The sequence below is a fragment of the Phyllobates terribilis genome, unplaced genomic scaffold (genome assembly GCF_046119375.1).
Source record: "Phyllobates terribilis strain yellow unplaced genomic scaffold, ASM4611937v1 Scaffold_2__4_contigs__length_985480577, whole genome shotgun sequence".
NCBI lineage: Eukaryota > Metazoa > Chordata > Amphibia > Anura > Dendrobatidae > Phyllobates > Phyllobates terribilis.
Genome location: NW_027362762.1, coordinates 741,577,157 through 741,598,938, shown reverse-complemented (window position 1 = coordinate 741,598,938; position 21,782 = coordinate 741,577,157). Strand labels below are relative to the sequence as shown.

General features: G+C 45.3%; 1 protein-coding gene across 1 annotated transcript in view; it reads left to right on the top strand.

Moving 5' to 3' along the window:
• ATG3 (autophagy related 3) overlaps positions 1-21,782 on the top strand; it is a 40,654-nt gene that overhangs the window by 5,733 nt on the left and 13,139 nt on the right. Inside the window, exons 5-10 of the mRNA XM_073667235.1 lie at positions 1,388-1,437; positions 4,311-4,381; positions 8,437-8,544; positions 11,968-12,017; positions 13,513-13,591; positions 16,043-16,077. Coding sequence (XP_073523336.1) covers positions 1,388-1,437; positions 4,311-4,381; positions 8,437-8,544; positions 11,968-12,017; positions 13,513-13,591; positions 16,043-16,077 — 393 coding nt within the window. The remainder of the gene's footprint in view (positions 1-1,387; positions 1,438-4,310; positions 4,382-8,436; positions 8,545-11,967; positions 12,018-13,512; positions 13,592-16,042; positions 16,078-21,782) is intronic.

Genomic DNA, 21,782 nt, shown 5'->3' with positions numbered 1-21,782 from the left:
TGTCTATTAGACAGATAGCTGAGTCCAGAACTCCATGTTTGTTAGCCCCAGACAATGAATAGAGTGGTAGTGCTACATTCAGATGTAGGGCCCAGGACCCCATTATTGTGATTGCCAGGATCCCAGTGATCAGACGCTTATCACCTCTCCTAACAACCTGCGGTAATATACACTGCTCAAAAAAATAAAGGGAACACTCAAATGACACATCCTAGATCTGAATGAATGAAATATTCTCATTGAATACTTTGTTCTGTACAAAGTTGAATGTGCTGACATCACAATCACACAAAAATCATCAATGGAAATCAAATTTCTTAACTAATGGAGGCCTGGATTTGGAGTCACCCCCAAAATTAAAGTGGAAAAACACACTACAGGCTGATCCAACTTTGATGTAATGTCCTTAAAACAAGTCCTGGTGTACTGGCCTGTCTCCTGGTAGCGCCTCCAGCCTCTGGACACTACGCTGACAGACACAGCAAACCTTGCCACAGCTCGCATTGATGTGCCATCCTGGATGAGCTGCACTACCTGAGCAACTTCTGTGGGTTGTAGAGTCCGTCTCATGCTACCACGAGTGTGAAAGCACAACCAACATTCAAAAGTGACCAAAACATCAGCCAGAAAGCATTGGTACTGAGATGTGGTCTGTGGTCCCCACCTGCAGAACCACTCCTTTATTGAGGGTGTCTTGATAATTGCCAATAATTTCCATCTATTGTCTATTCCATTTGCACAACAGCATGTGAAATTGATTGTCAATCATTGTTGCTTCCTAAGTGGATAGTTTGATTTCACAGAAGTTTCATTTACTTGGAGTTATATTCTGTTGTTTAAGTGTTCCCTTTATTTTTTTGAGCAGTGTAGATAAAGCCATAAGAAGACCATGGGTGTAAAGCTTGTCATAGAAATATATAGTAGGAGACAAACCCAGAATGGGTAGGAAGTGGAGAGCAACTTGTAGGTGACATCTTGGCAATTGTGACCATGATGTGGTAGACCCTGGATCAGGAGAACGTTGAACATGGTTGCCCCCATATATATGATCTGTTGTCACTACAGATGGTGCTGGTTTTTTCTTGACATCTTCCTCTTCTCACTGAGGAGATGATGAGGAGACAACCACTGTTGGAGACCACATATATGGCTGCCATATGAATGAGTTGTACCTCCTACTAGTAGTAGGTAGGGCAAGGTGGTCTTCTTCCATACAAAATCTCATGCGTCTCCAGGACAAATGTTTCATCAGACTGTAGTTTTTGAAGTCTTGGTAGTGATCTTGAGTCCCACCCCAGGCTGTAGGACATGATTATTGCTCTGTACAGTAGTGTACAACCCACCCAAAAGTATATTTTCTAACCAGATATTTCTATTTTTTTCACAGTTTCTGGCTGCCGGTGATCACTTGGTTCATCACTGCCCTACTTGGCAATGGCAAGTAGTTTTTTGTTTTCTTTTCCTTTTTTGTTTTGTTTTTAACCTATGGCACAGTAAGTCAAAACCATAGTTTCCAATGACCCCATTAAAATCAATTTAACAGCACATGAAATGTATTGCCTGCCAATCAGTAAAATGAAGAGTAACAGGCTGTATCCCCTAAAGCTCATGTCAGCCTCCCATTGGAGGTACAGTATAAGTTGGGAGTAAATCTTTCCAAGATTTCAAGATATCCTACCATATAAGCATGCATTACCCATAGGGTCCCAGTGTAAAATAAATAAATAAATATCTTTTTTTCCTTTCACTCTTTGCCCCAGTATTGAACAGAATATTCAAGTATATTGTCCCATACAGTAAATTAAAATGTAAGTTTATCCTGCCTGTGTCCATTAAGTAAAATCATCCAACATTTATTATTTACTCTTGTAAATACTATTTATTTGCTCTTGTGAACCCACCCGTAGAAGATGATTCTGTGAGGATTGAACCATGTGATGGAATAAATTGAATGTATTCAGCGTTGCAGACACACCACAGACTCTGTGCACCGCTGGAATTGTAGGACTCTTTTTTTTTTTTTCCAGGAGGGTGTGTTGAAACTATTTTTGCTTTTTTTTCTTCTGTTATTAAATAAAGGAATGCCGAACCATACCTCACATACATATGCAAAAGGCACACCCTTAACAGTATGCATCTTATCAATGGGGCCTTATGGAAATATTCGGTGTATGCGGCATGGTGTGAACAAACCCTTAGCTGTGTGTATGCCAGATCCTTTCTATATTTCTCACAGCGATCTCCAAAGAGAACCAACAAAAATGATAGTTTGAGAGGAAAGAGCATTGATGCTCCATCATTTAGTTGGTTATTGTAACACTTTATACTCTTCTGCTCGGAGATCCTATTAGTTTAGAACTGATATTTTCAGTTAGATTTTTCACCGTTTTTAGTTAGTGTTAAGTTGAATATTCCAGCACACCGCCTACTTAAGAATTGATGAGATCTGCGCTGTGTCTGCTATCTCCTGCTGGTAATGAGCTGGCAGACACTAAATAATGCATCACAGGCTCAGCTATATTGTTTCCTTTCTAAACTTTTACAGTGGGGGAAATAATTATTTGATCCCTTGCTGTTTTTGTAAGTTTGCCCACTGAAAAAGTTATGAACAGTCTATAATTTTAAGAGTAGGTTAATTTTAACATTGAGAGATAGAATATAAAAAAAAAATCCAGAAAATCACATTGTATAAATTAGATCATTTTTTTTTTTGCATTTTGCAGTGAGAAATAAGTATTTGATCCCTCTGGCAAACAACACTTAATACTTGGTGGCAAAACCCTTGTTGGCAAGCACAGCAGTCAGACATTGTTTGCAGTTGATGATGAGGTCTGCGCACATGTGAGGAGGCATTTTGGTCCACTCCTCTTTGCAGATCATCTCTAAATCATTAAGATTTTGAGGCTGTCGCTTGGCAACTCGGAGCTGCAACTCCCTCCATAAGTTTTCCATGGGATTAAGGTCTGGAGACTGGCTAGGCCACTCCATGACCTTACTGTGCTTCTTATTGAGCCACTCCTTTGTTGCCTTGGCTGTATGTTTTGTGTCATTGTCTTGCTGGAAGACCCAGCCACGACCCATCTTCAATGCTCTTACTGAGGGAAGGAGGTTGTTGGCCAAAATCTCGCAATACATGACCCCATCCATCTTCCCTTCAGTACAGTGTAGTCGTCATGTCGCCTTTGCAGAAAAGCACCCCCAAAGTATAATGTTTCCCCCACCATGCTTCCCCTATTGGGACCATGTTCTTAGGGTTGTACTCCTCCTTCTTCCTCCAAACACGGCGAGTTGAGTTAATGCCAAAGAGCTCAATTTTTGTCTTATCTGACCACAGCACCTTCTCCCAATAACTCACAGAATCATCCAGGTGATCATTGGCAAACTTCAGACGGGCCTGCACATGTGCCTTCTTGAGCAAGGGGACCTTGCGGGCACTGCAGGATTTTAAATCTTTAAGGCATAATGTGTTACCAATGGTTTTCTTGGTGACTGTGGTCCCAGCTGCCTTGAGATCATTAACAAGTTCCCCTTGTGTAGTTTTAGGTTGATCTCTCACTTTCCTCATGATCAAGGATACCCCACAAGGTGAGATTTTGCATTGTGCCCCAAACGATGTCGATTGACAGTCATTTTATATTTCTTCCATTTTCTTACTATTGCACCAACAGTTGTCTCCTTCTCACCCAGCGTCTTACTTATTGTTTTGTAGCCCATTCCAGCTTTGTGCAGGTCTATGATCTTGTCCCTGACATCCGTAGAAAGCTCTTTGGTCTTGCCCATGTTGTAGAGGTTAGAGTCTGACTGATTAATTGAGTCTGTGGACAGGAGTCTTTTATACAGGTGACTATGTTAGACTGCTGTCTTTAATGCAGGTAACATGTTGATTAGGAGCGTCTAACTAATCAGTAGGAGCCAGAACTCATAATGGTTTGTAGGGGATCAAATACTTTTTTCTCACTGTGAAATGCAAAAAAAAATATCTAATTTATACAATGTGATTTTCTTGATATTTTTTTGGGATATTCTATCTCTCAATGTTAAAATTAACCTACCCTTAACATTCTAGACTGTTCATGTCTTTGTCAGTGGGCAAACTTAACCCAGTTTTTGTATTTCCCCCACTGTATGTGTATTAAAGGATTGCTGTGGAAGTGGCCAGAAATATATGTATCCACAGGCTTCTCTGAATCATAAGATTTGAGTTCCAGGAGTTTGAAGTTGCTTTAATTTTAATTTTTTTTCTATGTTGCTGTATTGGTTTTTGGAAATATTTATCTGTCATGTTATAAACATTTATCTTTTTACTTTAGGGCACCTGGTGAAGAATTAAAAGTTAAAGCCTACTTGCCCAATGAGAAGCAGTTTCTAATGACAAAGAATGGTAAGAGCTTGTGATGTATAACCTCTACAGTGCAGGCCTGGACAAGACTTCTACAGATCTAAAAGCAAGCTCCCAAAATTAGCCTTTTGACATGATGTATAGCCAGGCATACCTTACACAATTGGGGGACAATTGATGCACATGGATGCAGGGCTGTGGAGTGGGTAAGCCAATGCTCTGACTTCTGACTCCCCAGCACTGCCTCACTACTGAGCATGTACATAAAGTGCAGCACAGATTCATCTCAACTAAAAGCCGAGACCCCTAGATCAGGAACAGAACAGACATTTATAGGACATTTCATAACTTTCCCATATTCTTATGAAAACATTTACAGCTCATCTTGAACTGAACTACTTAACCCAATTTATTATATATTTTCGGAGTCGGCCTATTTTATACCGACTTAACCAAAATGGACACTGACTCCAACTCCACGACTTTGACTCCTCAATTTCCCTGATTTTCAACTCCGACTACACAGTGGTGCCTCACTACTGAGCATGTACATAAAGTGCAGCACAGATTCATCTCAACTAAAAGCCTAAATCCTCAGATCAGGAACAGAACAGACATTTATAGGACACTTGATAAACTTTCCCAAATTCTTCTGAAAACCTTTACAGCACATCCTGCATTGTACTATGAACCCAGTTATTATATATTTTAGGAGTCGATCCATTTTATACTGACTCAGACTCCTCAGCCCTGCATGGAAGAAGCAAAACTGTCCAACAAATGCACTGCAGCTGGTGATCTATGGGACTTCTTGAAGACTTTTTTTCCCACTAGAGATTACAGGAGGGCCACTTATCAGCAGGAATAACCCAGCCAACTACCTCCCTAATGATAGTCACAGCTTGCCCCTCTCCTTGTTCTCTTCTGTTACAGCTGACAATACCTGTATATGAGAGGACTATATGGGTCTAATAGTCACAGCTTGCCCTCCTCCATGTTCTCTTGTGTTACAGATGATAATCTATAATATAATCGTACAAGCGTCCCTCTGTCTGAAGCCTCTATAGATTGCGCAAGCGCGACACGCAGTCTGGCTCCAGACAGAAGAACGCATGGAGCCGTTACAGGTAAGAGGAGTGTATATGGCGCCGGAGATCACGGTATGCGTAGACACTGAACGCATACCGCGATCTCCAGCACCATACGTACATACTTACTTGACCGTGAGGAGCGTTGCCGCGACGCCTCTCTTCTCGCCGGAGACCGGGGCAGGAGTGAAGGCGTCGGAATCGGCGCATGCGCATAGCGCTATCCGGCGCCATTTTACTGAAGACACATTTGCAGTGTGTCTTCAGCAAAATGGCGCCGGACAGTGCGGTATGGGCATGCGCGTACTCCGGCACCACACTCCTCCTCCGGCAGAACAGGACACAGCAGCGCTGGAGCACAGGGAAGAAAGGTGAGTGTAAGTGTTTGTTTGTTTTTTGTATGTGTGCAGTGTGAAAGTGGTGAGGGGGCCACACATGCCAGGATTGGGGGGTGGGGGGGCCACACATGCCAGGATTGGGGGGTGGGGGGGCCACACATGCCAGGATTGGGGGGGGTGGGGGGGCCACACATGCCGGGATTGGAGGGGGAGGGGGGGCCACACATGCCGGGATTGGAGGGGGAGGGGGGGCCACACATGCCGGGATTGGAGGGGGAGGGGGGGCCACACATGCCGGGATTGGAGGGGGAGGGGGGGCCACACATGCCGGGATTGGAGGGGGAGGGGGGGCCACACATGCCGGGATTGGAGGGGGAGGGGGGGGCCACACATGCCGGGATTGGAGGGGGAGGGGGGGGGCCACACATGCCGGGATTGGAGGGGGAGGGGGGGGCCACACATGCCGGGATTGGAGGGGGAGGGGGGGGCCACACATGCCGGGATTGGAGGGGGAGGGGGGGGCCACACATGCCGGGATTGGAGGGGGAGGGGGGGGCCACACATGCCGGGATTGGAGGGGGAGGGGGGGGCCACACATGCCGGGATTGGAGGGGGAGGGGGGGCCACACATGCCGGGATTGGAGGGGGAGGGGGGGCCACACATGCCGGGATTGGAGGGGGAGGGGGGGCCACACATGCCGGGATTGGAGGGGGAGGGGGGGCCACACATGCCGGGATTGGAGGGGGAGGGGGGCCACACATGCCGGGATTGGAGGGGGAGGGGGGGCCACACATGCCGGGATTGGAGGGGGAGGGGGGGCCACACATGCCGGGATTGGAGGGGGAGGGGGGGCCACACATGCCGGGATTGGAGGGGGAGGGGGGGCCACACTTGCCGGGATTGGAGGGGGAGGGGGGGCCACACATGCCAGGATTGGAGGGGGAGGGGGGGCCACACATGCCAGGATTGGAGGGGGAGGGGGGGCCACACATGCCAGGATTGGGGGGGGGAGGCCTGCACATGCCAGGATTGGGGGATGAGGGGGGGGGGGCGCACATGCCAGGATTGGGGGATGAGGGGGGGGGGCGCACATGCCAGGATTGGGGGGTGAGTGGGGGCGCACATGCCAGGATTGGGAGGTGCGGGGGGGCACACATGCCAGGATTGGGGGTGCGGTTGGGGGGCCACACATGCCAGGATTGGGGGGTGAGGGGGGGGCGCCACACATGCCAGGATTGGGAGATGAGGGGGGGGCGCCACACATGCCAGGATTGGGGGGTGAGGAGTGCCATGTATATCAAATTTGGGATGAGGGGTGCCATGCATAAAAGGATGAGGGGTGCCATACATACCAGGATTGGGATGAGAGGGGTGCCATGTATATCAAATTTGGGATGAGGAGGCCATGCATACCAGGATAGGGATGAGAGGTACTATGCATACTAGGATGAGGGGTACCATACATACCAGGATGGGGATGGGGTACCATGCATACCAGGATTTGGTATGAGGGTGCCATACGTACCAGGATAGGATGGGGGCAGCACAAATACCAGGATGGGGGGAGCACATACCACCATGGGAGACCATATAGCAATAAAAATGCTCGCCACCCGGCCGTAGAACGGGCTCAATAGCTAGTACCTATATATGAGAGGACTCTATGTGTCTAATAGTCACAGCTTGCCCTCCTCCATGTTCTCTTGTGTTACAGCTGACAATACCTATATATGAGAGAACTATATGGGTCTATTTAGCTTCCTGCATTGGTCTCCGCTAACAGGAGAAGTACAAGGTTCTGTCATATGACTACTTTTTGCTTTCTACCCAGCAAGAGTGGTCTGCCAGAGAGAAGGAGCTTGATATTGTCAGTGACCACGTCTAGCTTAATGAGTGACTCCATTTTAAGTTATTTTACATAACTCAACAGTACAAATGAAGATAACAAGCTTTGTAATATATCTTATCATAAAAATCTGTTTCTGTCTCCTATTCCCAGTCACTTTTTATATCCTGCTGATCACTCATGCTGAGGAAAAAAAACCTGCTCAAATCTGTCTACAGTTCTGTCCTCCAGAGATAAAATGACACCTGTTTGCTATAGAGTTCTCTGGAGAGGAGAGGGGAAGAAGCTGGAAGGAGAAAGTGGCAGAGCACATTAAGAGAAAATGCTGAGGCTTCTAGTGATTAGAGCCTGCAGAAGGGAAAGCTAGTAGAGTCAGCATACAAGCCATGTGATGGCAGAAAACAGAGTTATTGCTCATGTAAACACACAGGACAGTTTGTACTGAAAAGACAGTTACATTTTAATGTATGAATAAAAGGCTGGGAGCAAAACCTCGTGATCAGTTCTAATTACTTAGCCCATGCTTGGCTAGACCTGAAGTATGACGCCGTGGGGAACCGATAGGTTATGTATGTGCAGGTTGTGTCCTTTTCCTGCCTTAGTTTCCACGCTCGCATTACAATCCCACTGACACAGAGCATAAACGAGCCAAGCTCCAGATAGGGGGATGTGTAAGGTAGAAGCTGGAAGTCCTGGCACCTGCATAGCACCACCGACCCCTCTGTTCTGTAATACAGTGATTTAAGTGATGTGTCGGAAGGTAGCTGATGGAGGGTCTTCTGCCTTTAGTATTTCTATGCATTGACAATCACTACTCCCCTCAGTGCCGTGTTATAAAAGATGTAAGCAGATGGAGTACTCCGATGAACAGGAAGCCATCATAGAAGAGGATGATGGAGACGGTGGTTGGGTTGACACTTTTCATCATGCAGGTAAGTTATACTTCTGGGCTTTAACATTCCTCCCTTGTTAAATAATGCTTATGTATGTACAAAATGGCAAAATTCACTAGGCACAAGGACGAGATGCCAAGTTTTATGTGAATGGGAGGTTAAAGGGGTTGTTTTTTATTTGGGCAAATTGAGAACAAATCACCAAAGGCCTAATTCATCATTTCCAAATTTTCTTAGTCTTTTTTTTTTTTTTTTTTATCTTGTTTTAGTCGCTGACTGTTTCTCTGCCAAATTCTTTAAAATGGTGCATTCAGTTTATGAGCGTGACGCAAAATCAAGAGTGCTCTATATTTTTTGTCTTTAATTGTTTTTTTGGACCTTTTCAGCACTAATAGTCGCAGATCCTTTAAGAAGTCACACATTTGTCTGAAAAAAAAAAAAAAGTGCCAAATTGAAAACTGCTCCAGAAATCTTACCACAGCCAGGGACTAGTGTGACAAGTGCCAAGAAAATGCAACATTTGATAAAGGGAAAATGTAAAAAAAAGACTTAAAGCTTAAAAAATGGCGCAAATACGTCACTAAAAAAAAAGTGCAAATTACTCCAGAAAACCGGAACAGCAGCAATGATGAATCAAGGCTCAAGTCATTATTTCCATTAAATAATAATGATGTATGCTAAAATATAAGTGTACGTGACTATACATATCTAATCTGACTTTGGCTTATGGTAATAAATGTTCTAATATGAAGCAAAATGATCTCCACCTACCTAGCTTTCCCCCATTTGATGTCATTAGTGGGGTCTTCTCTCTGCTATACATTGCCTATGCATGTAATATAGGAATGTTGCTGCCATGTGCAGCCAAACATAATGTATTGTGGATTTATTGTTAACAAATAACGATGTTTGGTATTCGCCGTGAAATGTTTCCCGTAGCCTTCATTGGGGGACACAGGAACCATGGGTTAATATGATTCCTCCCCACCTGAATACACCTGGACAGCCAGCTGACCTTCAGTTAGTGCAGAAATAGTATTAAGAGCAAAACCCAAACCTCTCCCCCACCTTCTACCACACAAAGAAGCGAGGGGGTTGTGTCCCCCCAATGAAGGCTACGAGAAAGAGATTTTGCGGTGAGTACCAATAATTTTTTTTTTTCAGTCACTTCTTTGGGGTGAATGGAACCATGGGATGGCCTAAAGTGGTCGCTGGGGTGGAAAACTAACATCAGTCCTGCAGAAGGGAGAATAACAATCCCTCAGGTTACAACCTAAGTAACTGCCGCATTTAGTATCCTGCAAAGACTTGCATTCCTGGATGCAAAGATAAGAGCTTCACAATGATGTGGGCAGAAGATGCAGTGGCGGCCCAATGGAATAGAAGACCATGCGTCTGGAGGCGTAACACCCGAGGGGCTTTTACCCAGCAGGGTGAGAGCGCTGTGCCCTGGCAGGGGCACCTTAGCTTAGCCCAACCTTCCGCATTGGCAGATCGTAACCACAGAACAGTGGTAGCCCTAGAGGTTGTCTGATCTCTGTCGAGCGTAACGAGATGACCCACAAGGCAACCGAATATCCGAACAGTCCTGTGAGAGACTTAGCTGAACAGCTCTGACTACATCATATTGTGTTGTAATAAATATTACCTATATACTGCATAAATCTTCTGACTAGCAGAACTCATATGAAGCAACGGGAAAAAAAGGCAATAAGCCAACATGGAAAAGCTCTATATCCCCTGGAAAATGGCGGAACATCAAGGACCGCCAGAGAAAGCACCCTCCCTTTTCAAAAGCCGGATGACCGGTACCAGGGAAGGAGGCGTATCAGAAGAGCGAAGTGGAGGGATAGGAGCTGCAGTGAAATGCCGGCAGGCAAGCAGTCAGGGAGGATACCCTGGGTGTTGGGATAGGACTGCGACTCTGCCAAAAAACGAACACAGGGAATCCAGTGCAATGCCCGACTGCAGCAAGGGACCTACTTAACTGTTTTGAAGAAAGCTAGTCGGGTAGATAGAGCCTGGACTTCCCGATGCCTATCTTCTGTTCCATGCAAACTCGCCGCTCTATGCTAGGTAGGAGTCAAAGGTAAAAGGACCAACCATCCTATCGCCAACTGCGCCCTGCTATACCAACAAGAGAGGGTAGAGGCTGTGTTCTCCATCACTCCGTGGGGCCTCATTTACTGTCTATTACCCATCCTATGAAAAAGTTGGGTTACAGCCCATGTCTTTTGAATAGCAAAGACAAAATAGTTTATTCCTAACCTGCCTAATCAAGGCTAAGACAGGTCTGCTACTTAGCCCCTTGTTGCCTCCTAATGACACGAAGGCCTCTTTCACATGTCCTGATATTTACTTTACTGGAAAAAACAGTACCGGAGATATCCGTGTCTGTGTGCAGCATTAGGATCATACGTATCGGCGCCTGGCAATCAGCGATTCAGTTAGCGCTGTTCCCAAGCGCAGGGTGCTGAAGGAATTTCTCATCATTGTCCCCTGCTTGCGCTTCGATCAGCGTGAGCAAGGGATAATGTTGACAGTTGTATTCTGCCCCCGGTGTCTCCAACAAGTGTAAAAATAAGAAAATAAAAACACATTATAATCCCCTTTTAACACCTAATTCCCTGAAACCATTGTCCCCTGTAAACAAACCAAAAATAAAAAAAGAACAATATCCCTCACCTGTCCTAAATTTAAATAATCCAGTGTCCCACGCCACAGTCTATCTGACCGACATTTCTGCATCAGCGTGCTCGGTGGCTTGAGGTGACCCCACTCGCAGAGGAGAATGACTTGATACAGAGAGCAGGCCCCTGAACTGCGCTGAGCTCAGTGAGTGGTGTCCTGTCACTAAGTGAGCTCAGCACAGTTCAGGTGCAGTCGCCTCAAGCCACCGCGCATGCTGATGAATAAATGTCGGTCAGGGCAGCGGGGGCAGAATACTACTCTCAACATTGTCCCTTGCTCACGCTGATCGCAGCGCAAGCAGGGGACAATGATGAGAGATTCCCTCAGCACCCGGTGCCTAGGAACAGCGCTAACTATACCGCTGATTTGGACTTGTGCAGCGTGTAAAAAATGGTCATGTCAGCGTGTTTTGCCCACGGACACACGGTCCGAGGAAACACTGATATGTGCAGACCCATTCATTTGGGTCTGTGTGTATGTGTCTTCAGTACGTGTGAAAACTGTCACCATACCTACTGGAGACACTGACATGTGAAAGAGGCCTTAGCTAAACTGGATAACTGAGTGTCTGCTGCCAAGGTGTAGTCTGGTGGGGGAGGCATGTCGGCTTTTATTTTTCTAAAATATATTCTTAAAGTCTTATGGTTCCTGCGTTCCTCCAATTAAGCGACTGAGAAAGTTAGTTTTGTGATTGACGGTTTCTGTAAATAATCCTGACACCATACCACTTTAGATCACATTTGTATTCTAATTAAAGCCTGTGTATGTTAGGTGTGAACACTGTTACTGAGGCCGTGAAAGAAATTACCCTTGAGACGCAGGTAAGATTAACAGATTTGGATGTTGCACTGCAGGCAATTTACAGAATAATAACACATGCTGAGCAGTGAGATGGATGTTATAAATGAGTAATTCTGCATTTTCAAGGACTTCTGAAAATCTGATCTAGCAAAAAGTTATTAAGCTATTAAAGTCCTGTCTGTCTATTAAATAAAAGATCCTAACCACTGCTTGTGCCACTAGTTGAGATGGTTGAGGAACCCTGAAAAGTGCTACTAAAACCTGTTTATTCTATTTTTATCTATTTACCCTAATTATGTGATATGAAATTTTTGTTTTCTCTTATATTGGCATGTGTTATCTAGTATGGGTAAATAAAAAAAAATAAAAAAACGTAATATGCTTGGTATCTGCATACTCATACTGACCTGGGGAAACATATTGCCAGGTCAATTTTACCATATAGTGGACATAGTAAATTAAAAACACTGTGAAATTGCACTTTTTTTTTTTGCAATTTCACCACACTTGGAATTTTTTCATTCAAAAGTACAACTTGTCCCACAACAAGCCCTCATGTGCTGGAAGAATAAAAAAGTTATGGCTCTTTGAAGAAGGGGAGGAAAAAAAAATGGAAAATTGCCTGGGGGTGAAGGGGTTAAAGGGAATCTGTCAGCTGATACGTGCTGTCCATGGTTTGGGCAGCATGTGTCAGCCACTGCATGTCCTTTGAAACGCTGCAGCGTTTCAGAGAAAGACATGCTTTTAATAGCTGCCAGAGACCAAGGCGTGCTAGTGACTAGTCGTACAGGCGGGTCCCTGGCGGCTTGCCTCTGCCTATACGAGTATACAAACAGAGGCTTGTCAGCAGACGGGGAGAATCCGCCTGTACGAGAATAGCGCGGGGGGTCCTCTACTTAGAATCCTCCTAGCAGAGATGGCTTACAAATCGTGTATGTCCCACTGGAGGACAGGTCCTCCCATCCATTAGGAGGGACACTATGTAATGCTTACTTCCCCCTGTGATGGTGCTGCATGGAAATTTAAAAGGGTATTCCCATCTTTCCCATCTTGTACAGTTATGGCATAGCCACTGAATAGTCTCTAAATGCATAGTAGTCACAAGTTCCATGAATGAGACTTGCATCTATCTGGAGAGAGGTGGTCAGAATTTCTGTACAAGTAGATGGGATTCCCAGCCACCTCTCCACTGAATTCAAGTCCCCATTCTCGCCATTGATCCAGATCCCATTGGTGGGATACATATCTGCACATCCTGTGGATATGCCATGAATGGATGAGCGGGGATATCCCTTTAACATGTGATACCACAAGTTATATCTGAGTACTGGGAGTACCAGCTCGGAAACTTAGTAGTCAGTGTATTTTTAATGGGCCATTTTACCAAATAGGGAATTGATACGAGCAGAGAGCCCCTCCAGCTGACAGGATTATACTTTTGTCTTACATTGCCTATTATGCTCCATATTCCAGTTATAAATCTTACCTTATTTCTTGTATTTTTGCTTGTACAAGGACTCTGGAAAAGCAGCCAGCCGTGCAACTTGTGATGATGATGACGACGATGATGATGGGGAAGCTGCAGATATGGAAGGTAAAACTTTTCAAAACCTTGAAATCTATATATAGTATGAATAATATTTTTTTTTTTAAATGCATGCACCTGCTCGCTATACTGATCCTCCGCCGCCCCTCTTCCAGTGCTGCTGGGGTCTGTACTCGCTCTTCTGGGTATGTGATTGCTGCGGCCAGTCTAATACGTTTCTGATATGTATGCTGGGGGGCAACCCTCTGTACATCATATTTAACGCAAAATGTAAATTCTCCATTTATTGGTAAATTGAAAGACGTTAGTATTAATGTTTTCTTTACTTATGGGGAGAAAAAATACAAATATTTCTGTATCAGTTGTCAGGTTCTGATAGTAAATCGGTGATTCTATTTCTGAGAAGCTAATTTACCATAATGTCTGCTTGTGCTTGTGTTAATTGGGTTCAAACCATAAACTTACAAAAAAAAAATTGCGCTGGCATCAGATTTAATAGTATATTGCCATTATGTTTTGAGTGGAAGGGTCTTTAAAGGGGTTGTGCAGCATCTCTGCCGCCTGATCTGGCAATGGAGAAATGCTGCTGCCCGCTGAGGCCAAGGAAAGGCAGCCATCCCACATGTAGCATGCTTGTGTCCTATTAATTAGGAGAGACCCCATGCATAATAATTGCTGAGTGTTGGGATACTGGTCAGTACAACTGTCCATCAAGTGTATAGCAGTGTCAGCTGGAGAAACCCGAAAGATAGGATCTCCATGTAATGCACCATCACCTCATTAGCTCCTTCCCACAGTAGGATGTGAAATAACGTCCTGGGCAGGGGTCCACATGTTTGGAGGGGTCTCGAGGTGCTATCTTGGAATTCCTGAGTTTAATAGGAGACTATGATTTTCACTATATAAACCTATATGTACTGCAGTATATAATACAAGCCATCAGCCAATCGCAGGTTCAAGTCCTCTAAGGAGAAAAAAAAATAAAAATTTAGTGTACATGAAAATTGGGAAGAAAATTCCAAGTGCGGTGAAATTGCAAAAAAAGTGCAATTCCACAATGATTTTTTTTAAATGTAATTCCCCAGGTCAGTATGAGTACGCAGATGTCAAACATGTATAGGTTTTTTTGTTTGTTTGTTTTTTATTTAAGTGTTAAAGAAATTTGTAAGAAAAAAAAAATTTGCTTATGTCACCATTTTTGGGGGTCTGTGTAAGGGCTTACTCTTTGCGCACCTAGCTGACGTTTTTACATTTTGGGGTAGATACAATGTTTTGATCGCCCGTTATTGCATTTTATTGCGATGTTGCGGCGACAAAAAAAGACGTAATTCTGTAGTTTTGATTTTTTTTTCTCATTACACTGTTTACCGATCGGATTAATTAACTTTATAGTTTGATAGTTTGGACATTTCTGAACGCAGCGATACCAAATGTGTGTTTTTTATTGTTTTTAATTGTTTTATTTTGAAAGGGGCAAAAGGGGGGTGATTTGAAACTGTGGGGGTTTTTTTGTTCTTTTTTTTTTTTTATTTTTTAAATGCTTCAATAAGTCTCATTCGGAGACTTAAGGCTGTGATCTTTTGATCGCCTTTGGTACACGTAGCAGGGCTTCAGCCTGCTAGGTTTAGCAGAAATCATGATCTCCTGTGAATACCAGCGTTCATAGGAGATTTACAGTGACAGGTAAAGGGGTCTTCTGCAGACCACTGGCTGTCATAACAACCCATCGGCGCCCCGCAATCACACGACGGGGGCGCCGATGGGTGGGTCTTATGACGCACTTCCAGCCAGTGTGTGTTGAATGGTGCTGTCAGAGATTTAACTTGTTAACATCCCGGATCCACCCGCGGCTGTTAGGGGAACATGACAGCTGATCAAATCCGGTGTCATGTGCGGGGAAAGATGCGGTCTCAGCGCCGGAGCCTGCATCAAAGACCGAGACATGACTGATGACGTACCTATACGTCGTGAAGGGGTTAAATTGAAAAAAATCTTTACGCTTGGAATTGGTGCAATCGCACTGACCTAGACAGTCATTTTTCTAGGTTATTTTTAATATGCTATAAACAAGAGTTAAAAACAAAACCCAAAAAACAATGGTGCAATTGCATTTTTTTTTCACCATTTAATCCCACTTGGAATTTTTTTTTTTTTTTTTCAGAACATTGTATGGCAAAATGAATGTCATCAATCAGACTACAGCTGCAAAAATAACAAGCCCTCATACCTCAATGTCAGCTGAAAAATACAAAGCCCTGCCATAATAGTAGTGTATTGCCCTACGTGTTCCTTTAGAAAGAAATTACCTAGTTATAAAGTAGCAGGACAGAATGGTAACGTTTCTTGTTTCTATGGAATATGGTATTTGCTTCTTTAATATTGGGATTATTGGCAATAAATAAAGGCAAAAGCAAAATTGTGCTTCACAAGTGTGTATGAATGGACCAATATATGTACATGGATCTACTTATATGTATTTATTTTTTTTTTATTTTTTAGAATATGAAGAAAGTGGCCTACTAGAGACTGATGATGTAAGTGCAGCACTGTCAGTTTGGTCAAAGCTGTTCTCCTATAGCTAAATGTTACCGGATATTGGGAATGGGGTCATCGCTCTGTCTATTGTATTCAGAAAAACTGAATATTGCTCTTATCAGACCCAGAAGTTAATAAGGAACCCAGACCAAACACCAGAATAAAGTCCCCCAAAAAGACCCCGAGACACACACCAAAATACACAAACAAAACTCTGCACTCAAATGACGATATTAGATTCTTGTTTTATTCGTATGTGCGATCCAAATGAATAAACATTTCGTTCTTGTCATCAGACCTTCATCAGTAACGCTATAGAAATTATAGAATCATAGAATGGTAGAGTTGGAAGGGACCTCCTGGGTCATCTGGTCCAACCCCCTGCTCAAAGCAGGATTCACTAAATCATCTCATACAGATGTCTGTCCAGCCTCTGTTTGAAGACGTCCATTGAAGGGGAACTCACCACCTCTCGTGGCAGCCTGTTCCACTCATTAATCACCCTAACTGTCAAAAAGTTTTTTCTAATATCTAATCTGTGTCTCCTCCCATTTAGTTTCATCCCATTGCTTCTAGTCTTTCCTTGTGCAAATGAGAATAAAGATGATCCTTCTACAATGTGACAGCCCTTGACATATTTGTAGACAGCTATTAAGTCTCCTCTCAGTCTTCTTTTTTGCAAGCCAAACATTCCCAAATCCTGTAACCGTTCCTCATAGGACATGGTTTGCAGACCGGTCAGCATTCTGGTCGCTCTTCTCTGAACTTGCTCCAGTTATATAAATATATGAAAAAAACACAATATGCTACTAAATACAACATAAATCATAAGACCATGTCGTATTTAAATATAAACTAAAATGTGACCATGACCCCTCTCCTCAGGCTGGCTGTTCCTTACAGGGGGGAGCAGCACTTGGTGTATGATGTAATGACCCAGACGGGGGGGGCAGTGAGGAGCGGATCCTGTCACACGGAATTACAAGGATCATACAACTGTACTGACCATCTCTTCTTTTCAGTGTCGAGTGCAGGAACAGTACAAACATTTTTTTATCTCCCCAGAGTACCCCTTTAACCTCAAGATAAATACACACATCACACCAGACAACATGGCAAATACAGAACCCCTAAAGGCAGACAGATGCAGATAAGGCCCCTAAAGAAACAAACACAAATTTCCAGAATAAATGCAGACCCCTGCATAAGTAATAACTATAGACTAGACCGCCTGAATAAATAAATGGTTTAGACCAGATCCATGAATGCGTTCAATGGGGGTCAAGTACCCATTGTCCAGTAGATTATTCATCTGCTCTAGCTCCAGCACTGTGTGGCGCCCCTCTCTGGTCTGAGATCTGAGAGTGCTGGATCGTGTTACATAGGGAATCTGAGGGTGCGGGGATCCTGTTACATAGGGAATCTGAGGGTGCGGGGATCGTGTTACATAGGGAATCCGAGGGAGCGGGGATCCTGTTATATAGGGAATATGAGGGAGCGGGGATCCTGTTACATAGGGAATCTGAGGGTGCGGGGATCGTGTTACATAGGGAATATGAGGGTGCGGGGATTGTGTTATATAGGGAATCTGAGGGTGCGGGGATCCTGTTACATAGGGAATCCGAGGGAGCGGGGATCCTGTTACATAGGGAATCCGAGGGAGCGGGGATCCTGTTATATAGGGAATATGAGGGAGCGGGGATCCTGTTATATAGGGAATATGAGGGTGCGGGGATCGTGTTATATAGGGAATATGAGGGTGCGAGGATCGTGTTATATAGGGAATATGAGGGTGTGGGGATCCTGTTATATAGGGAATATGAGGGTGCGGGGATCGTGTTATATAGGGAATATGAGGGTGCGGGGATCCTGTTATATAGGGAATCCGAGGGAGCGGGGATCCTGTTATATAGGGAATCTGAGGGTGCGGGGATCGTATTACATAGGGAATCTGAGGGAGCGGGGATCGTGTTATATAGGGAATATGAGGGTGCGAGGATCGTGTTATATAGGGAATATGAGGGTGTGGGGATCCTGTTATATAGGGAATATGAGGGTGCGGGGATCGTGTTATATAGGGAATATGAGGGTGCGGGGATCCTGTTATATAGGGAATCTGAGGGTGCGGGGATCCTGTTATATAGGGAATATGAGGGTGTGGGGATCCTGTTATATAGGGAATATGAGGGTGTGGGGATCCTGTTATATAGGGAATATGAGGGAGCGGGGATCCTGTTATATAGGGAATCTGAGGGTGCGGGGATCGTGTTACATAGGGAATATGAGGGTGCGGGGATTGTGTTATATAGGGAATCTGAGGGAGCGGGGATCGTGTTATATAGGGAATATGAGGGTGCGAGGATCGTGTTATATAGGGAATATGAGGGTGTGGGGATCGTGTTATATAGGGAATATGAGGGAGCGGGGATCCTGTTATATAGGGAATCTGAGGGTGCGGGGATCGTGTTACATAGGGAATCTGAGGGTGTGGGGATCGTGTTACATAGGGAATCTGAGGGTGCGGGGATTGTGTTACATAGGGAATCTGAGGGTGTGGGGATCGTGTTATATAGGGAATATGAGGATGCGGGGATCCTGTTATATAGGGAATATGAGGGAGCGGGGATCGTGTTATATAGGGAATCTGAGGGTGCGAGGATTGTGTTATATAGGGAATCTGAGGGTGCGGGGATCGTGTTACATAGGGAATCTGAGGGTGCGGGGATCGTGTTACATAGGGAATCTGAGGGTGCGGGGATCGTGTTACATAGGGAATCTGAGGGTGCGGGGATCGTGTTACATAGGGAATCTGAGGGTGCGGGGATCGTGTTACATAGGGAATCTGAGGGTGCGGGGATCGTGTTACATAGGGAATCTGAGGGTGCGGGGATCGTGTTACATAGGGAATCTGAGGGTGCGGGGATCTTGTTACATAGGGAATCTGAGGGTGCGGGGATCGTGTTACATAGGGAATCTGAGGGTGCGGGGATCCTGTTACATAGGGAATCTGAGGGTGCGGGGATCGTGTTACATAGGGAATCTGAGGGTGCGGGGATCCTGTTACATAGGGAATCTGAGGGTGCGGGGATCCTGTTACATAGGGAATCCGAGGGAGCGGGGATCCTGTTACATAGGGAATCTGAGGGTGCGGGGATCCCCGCACCCTCATATTCCCTATATAACAGGATCCCCGCTCCCTCATATTCCCTATATAACAGGATCCCCGCACCCTCAGATTCCCTATGTAACACGATCCCCGCACCCTCAGATTCCCTATGTAACACGATCCCCGCACCCTCAGATTCCCTATGTAACACGATCCCCGCACCCTCAGATTCCCTATATAACAGGATCCCCGCACCCTCATATTCCCTATATAACAGGATCCGCACACCCTCATATTCCCTATATAACACGATCCTCGCACCCTCATATTCCCTATATAACACGATCCCCGCACCCTCAGATTCCCTATGTAACACGATCCCCGCACCCTCAGATTCCCTATGTAACACGATCCCCGCACCCTCAGATTCCCTATATAACAGGATCCCCGCACCCTCATATTCCCTATATAACAGGATCCCCACACCCTCATATTCCCTATATAACACGATCCTCGCACCCTCATATTCCCTATATAACACGATCCCCACACCCTCAGATTCCCTATGTAACACAATCCCCGCACCCTCAGATTCCCTATGTAACACGATCCCCACACCCTCAGATTCCCTATGTAACACGATCCCCGCACCCTCAGATTCCCTATATAACAGGATCCCCGCACCCTCATATTCCCTATATAACAGGATCCCCACACCCTCATATTCCCTATATAACACGATCCTCGCACCCTCATATTCCCTATATAACACAATCCCCGCACCCTCATATTCCCTATATAACAGGATCCCCGCTCCCTCAGATTCCCTATATAACAGGATCCCCGCACCCTCATATTCCCTATATAACAGGATCCCCGCACCCTCATATTCCCTATATAACAGGATCCCCGCACCCTCAGATTCCCTATAAAACACAATCCCCGCACCCTCATATTCCCTATATAACACGATCCCCGCACCCTCATATTCCCTATATAACAGGATCCCCGCACCCTCAGATTCCCTATATAACACGATCCCCGCACCCTCATATTCCCAATATAACAGGATCCCCGCACCCTCATATTCCCAATATAACAGGATCCCCGCACCCTCATATTCCCTATATAACAGGATCCCCGCACCCTCATATTCCCTATATAACAGGATCCCCGCACCCTCATATTCCCTATATAACAGGATCCCCGCACCCTCATATTCCCTATATAACAGGATCCCCGCACCCTCATATTCCCTATATAACAGGATCCCCACACCCTCATATTCCCTATATAACAGGATCCCCGCACCCTCAGATTCCCTGTATAACACAATCCCCGCACCCTCATATTCCCTGTATAACACAATCCCCGCACCCTCATATTCCCTATATAACAGGATCCCCGCGCCCTTATATTCCCTATATAACAGGATCCCCGCACCCTCAGATTCCCTATATAACAGGATCCCCGCACCCTCATATTCCCTATATAACACGATCCCCGCTCCCTCAGATTCCCTATGTAACACGATCCCCGCACCCTCAGATTCCCTATATAACAGGATCCCCGCACCCTCAGATTCCCTATATAACACGATCCCCGCACCCTCATATTCCCTATATAACACGATCCTCGCACCCTCATATTCCCTATATAACACGATCCCCGCACCCTCAGATTCCCTATGTAACACGATCCCCGCACCCTCAGATTCCCTATATAACAGGATCCCCGCTCCCTCATATTCCCTATATAACAGGATCCCCACACCCTCATATTCCCTATATAACACGATCCTCGCACCCTCATATTCCCTATATAACACGATCCCCGCTCCCTCAGATTCCCTATATAACACAATCCCCGCACCCTCATATTCCCTATGTAACACGATCCCCGCACCCTCAGATTCCCTATATAACAGGATCCCCGCTCCCTCATATTCCCTATATAACAGGATCCCCACACCCTCATATTCCCTATATAACAGGATCCCCACACCCTCAGATTCCCTATATAACAGGATCCCCGCACCCTCAGATTCCCTATATAACAGGATCCCCGCTCCCTCATATTCCCTATATAACAGGATCCCCACACCCTCATATTCTCTATATAACAGGATCCCCACACCCTCATATTCCCTATATAACACGATCCTCGCACCCTCAGATTCCCTATATAACACAATCCCCGCACCCTCATATTCCCTATGTAACACGATCCCCGCACCCTCAGATTCCCTATATAACAGGATCCCCGCTCCCTCATATTCCCTATATAACAGGATCCCCACACCCTCATATTCCCTATATAACAGGATCCCCACACCCTCATATTCCCTATATAACAGGATCCCCGCACCCTCAGATTCCCTATATAACAGGATCCCCGCACCCTCAGATTCCCTATATAACAGGATCCCCGCTCCCTCATATTCCCTATATAACAGGATCCCCGCACCCTCATATTCCCTATATAACAGGATCCCCACACCCTCATATTCCCTATATAACACGATCCTCGCACCCTCATATTCCCTATATAACACGATCCCCGCTCCCTCAGATTCCCTATGTAATACGATCCCCGCAC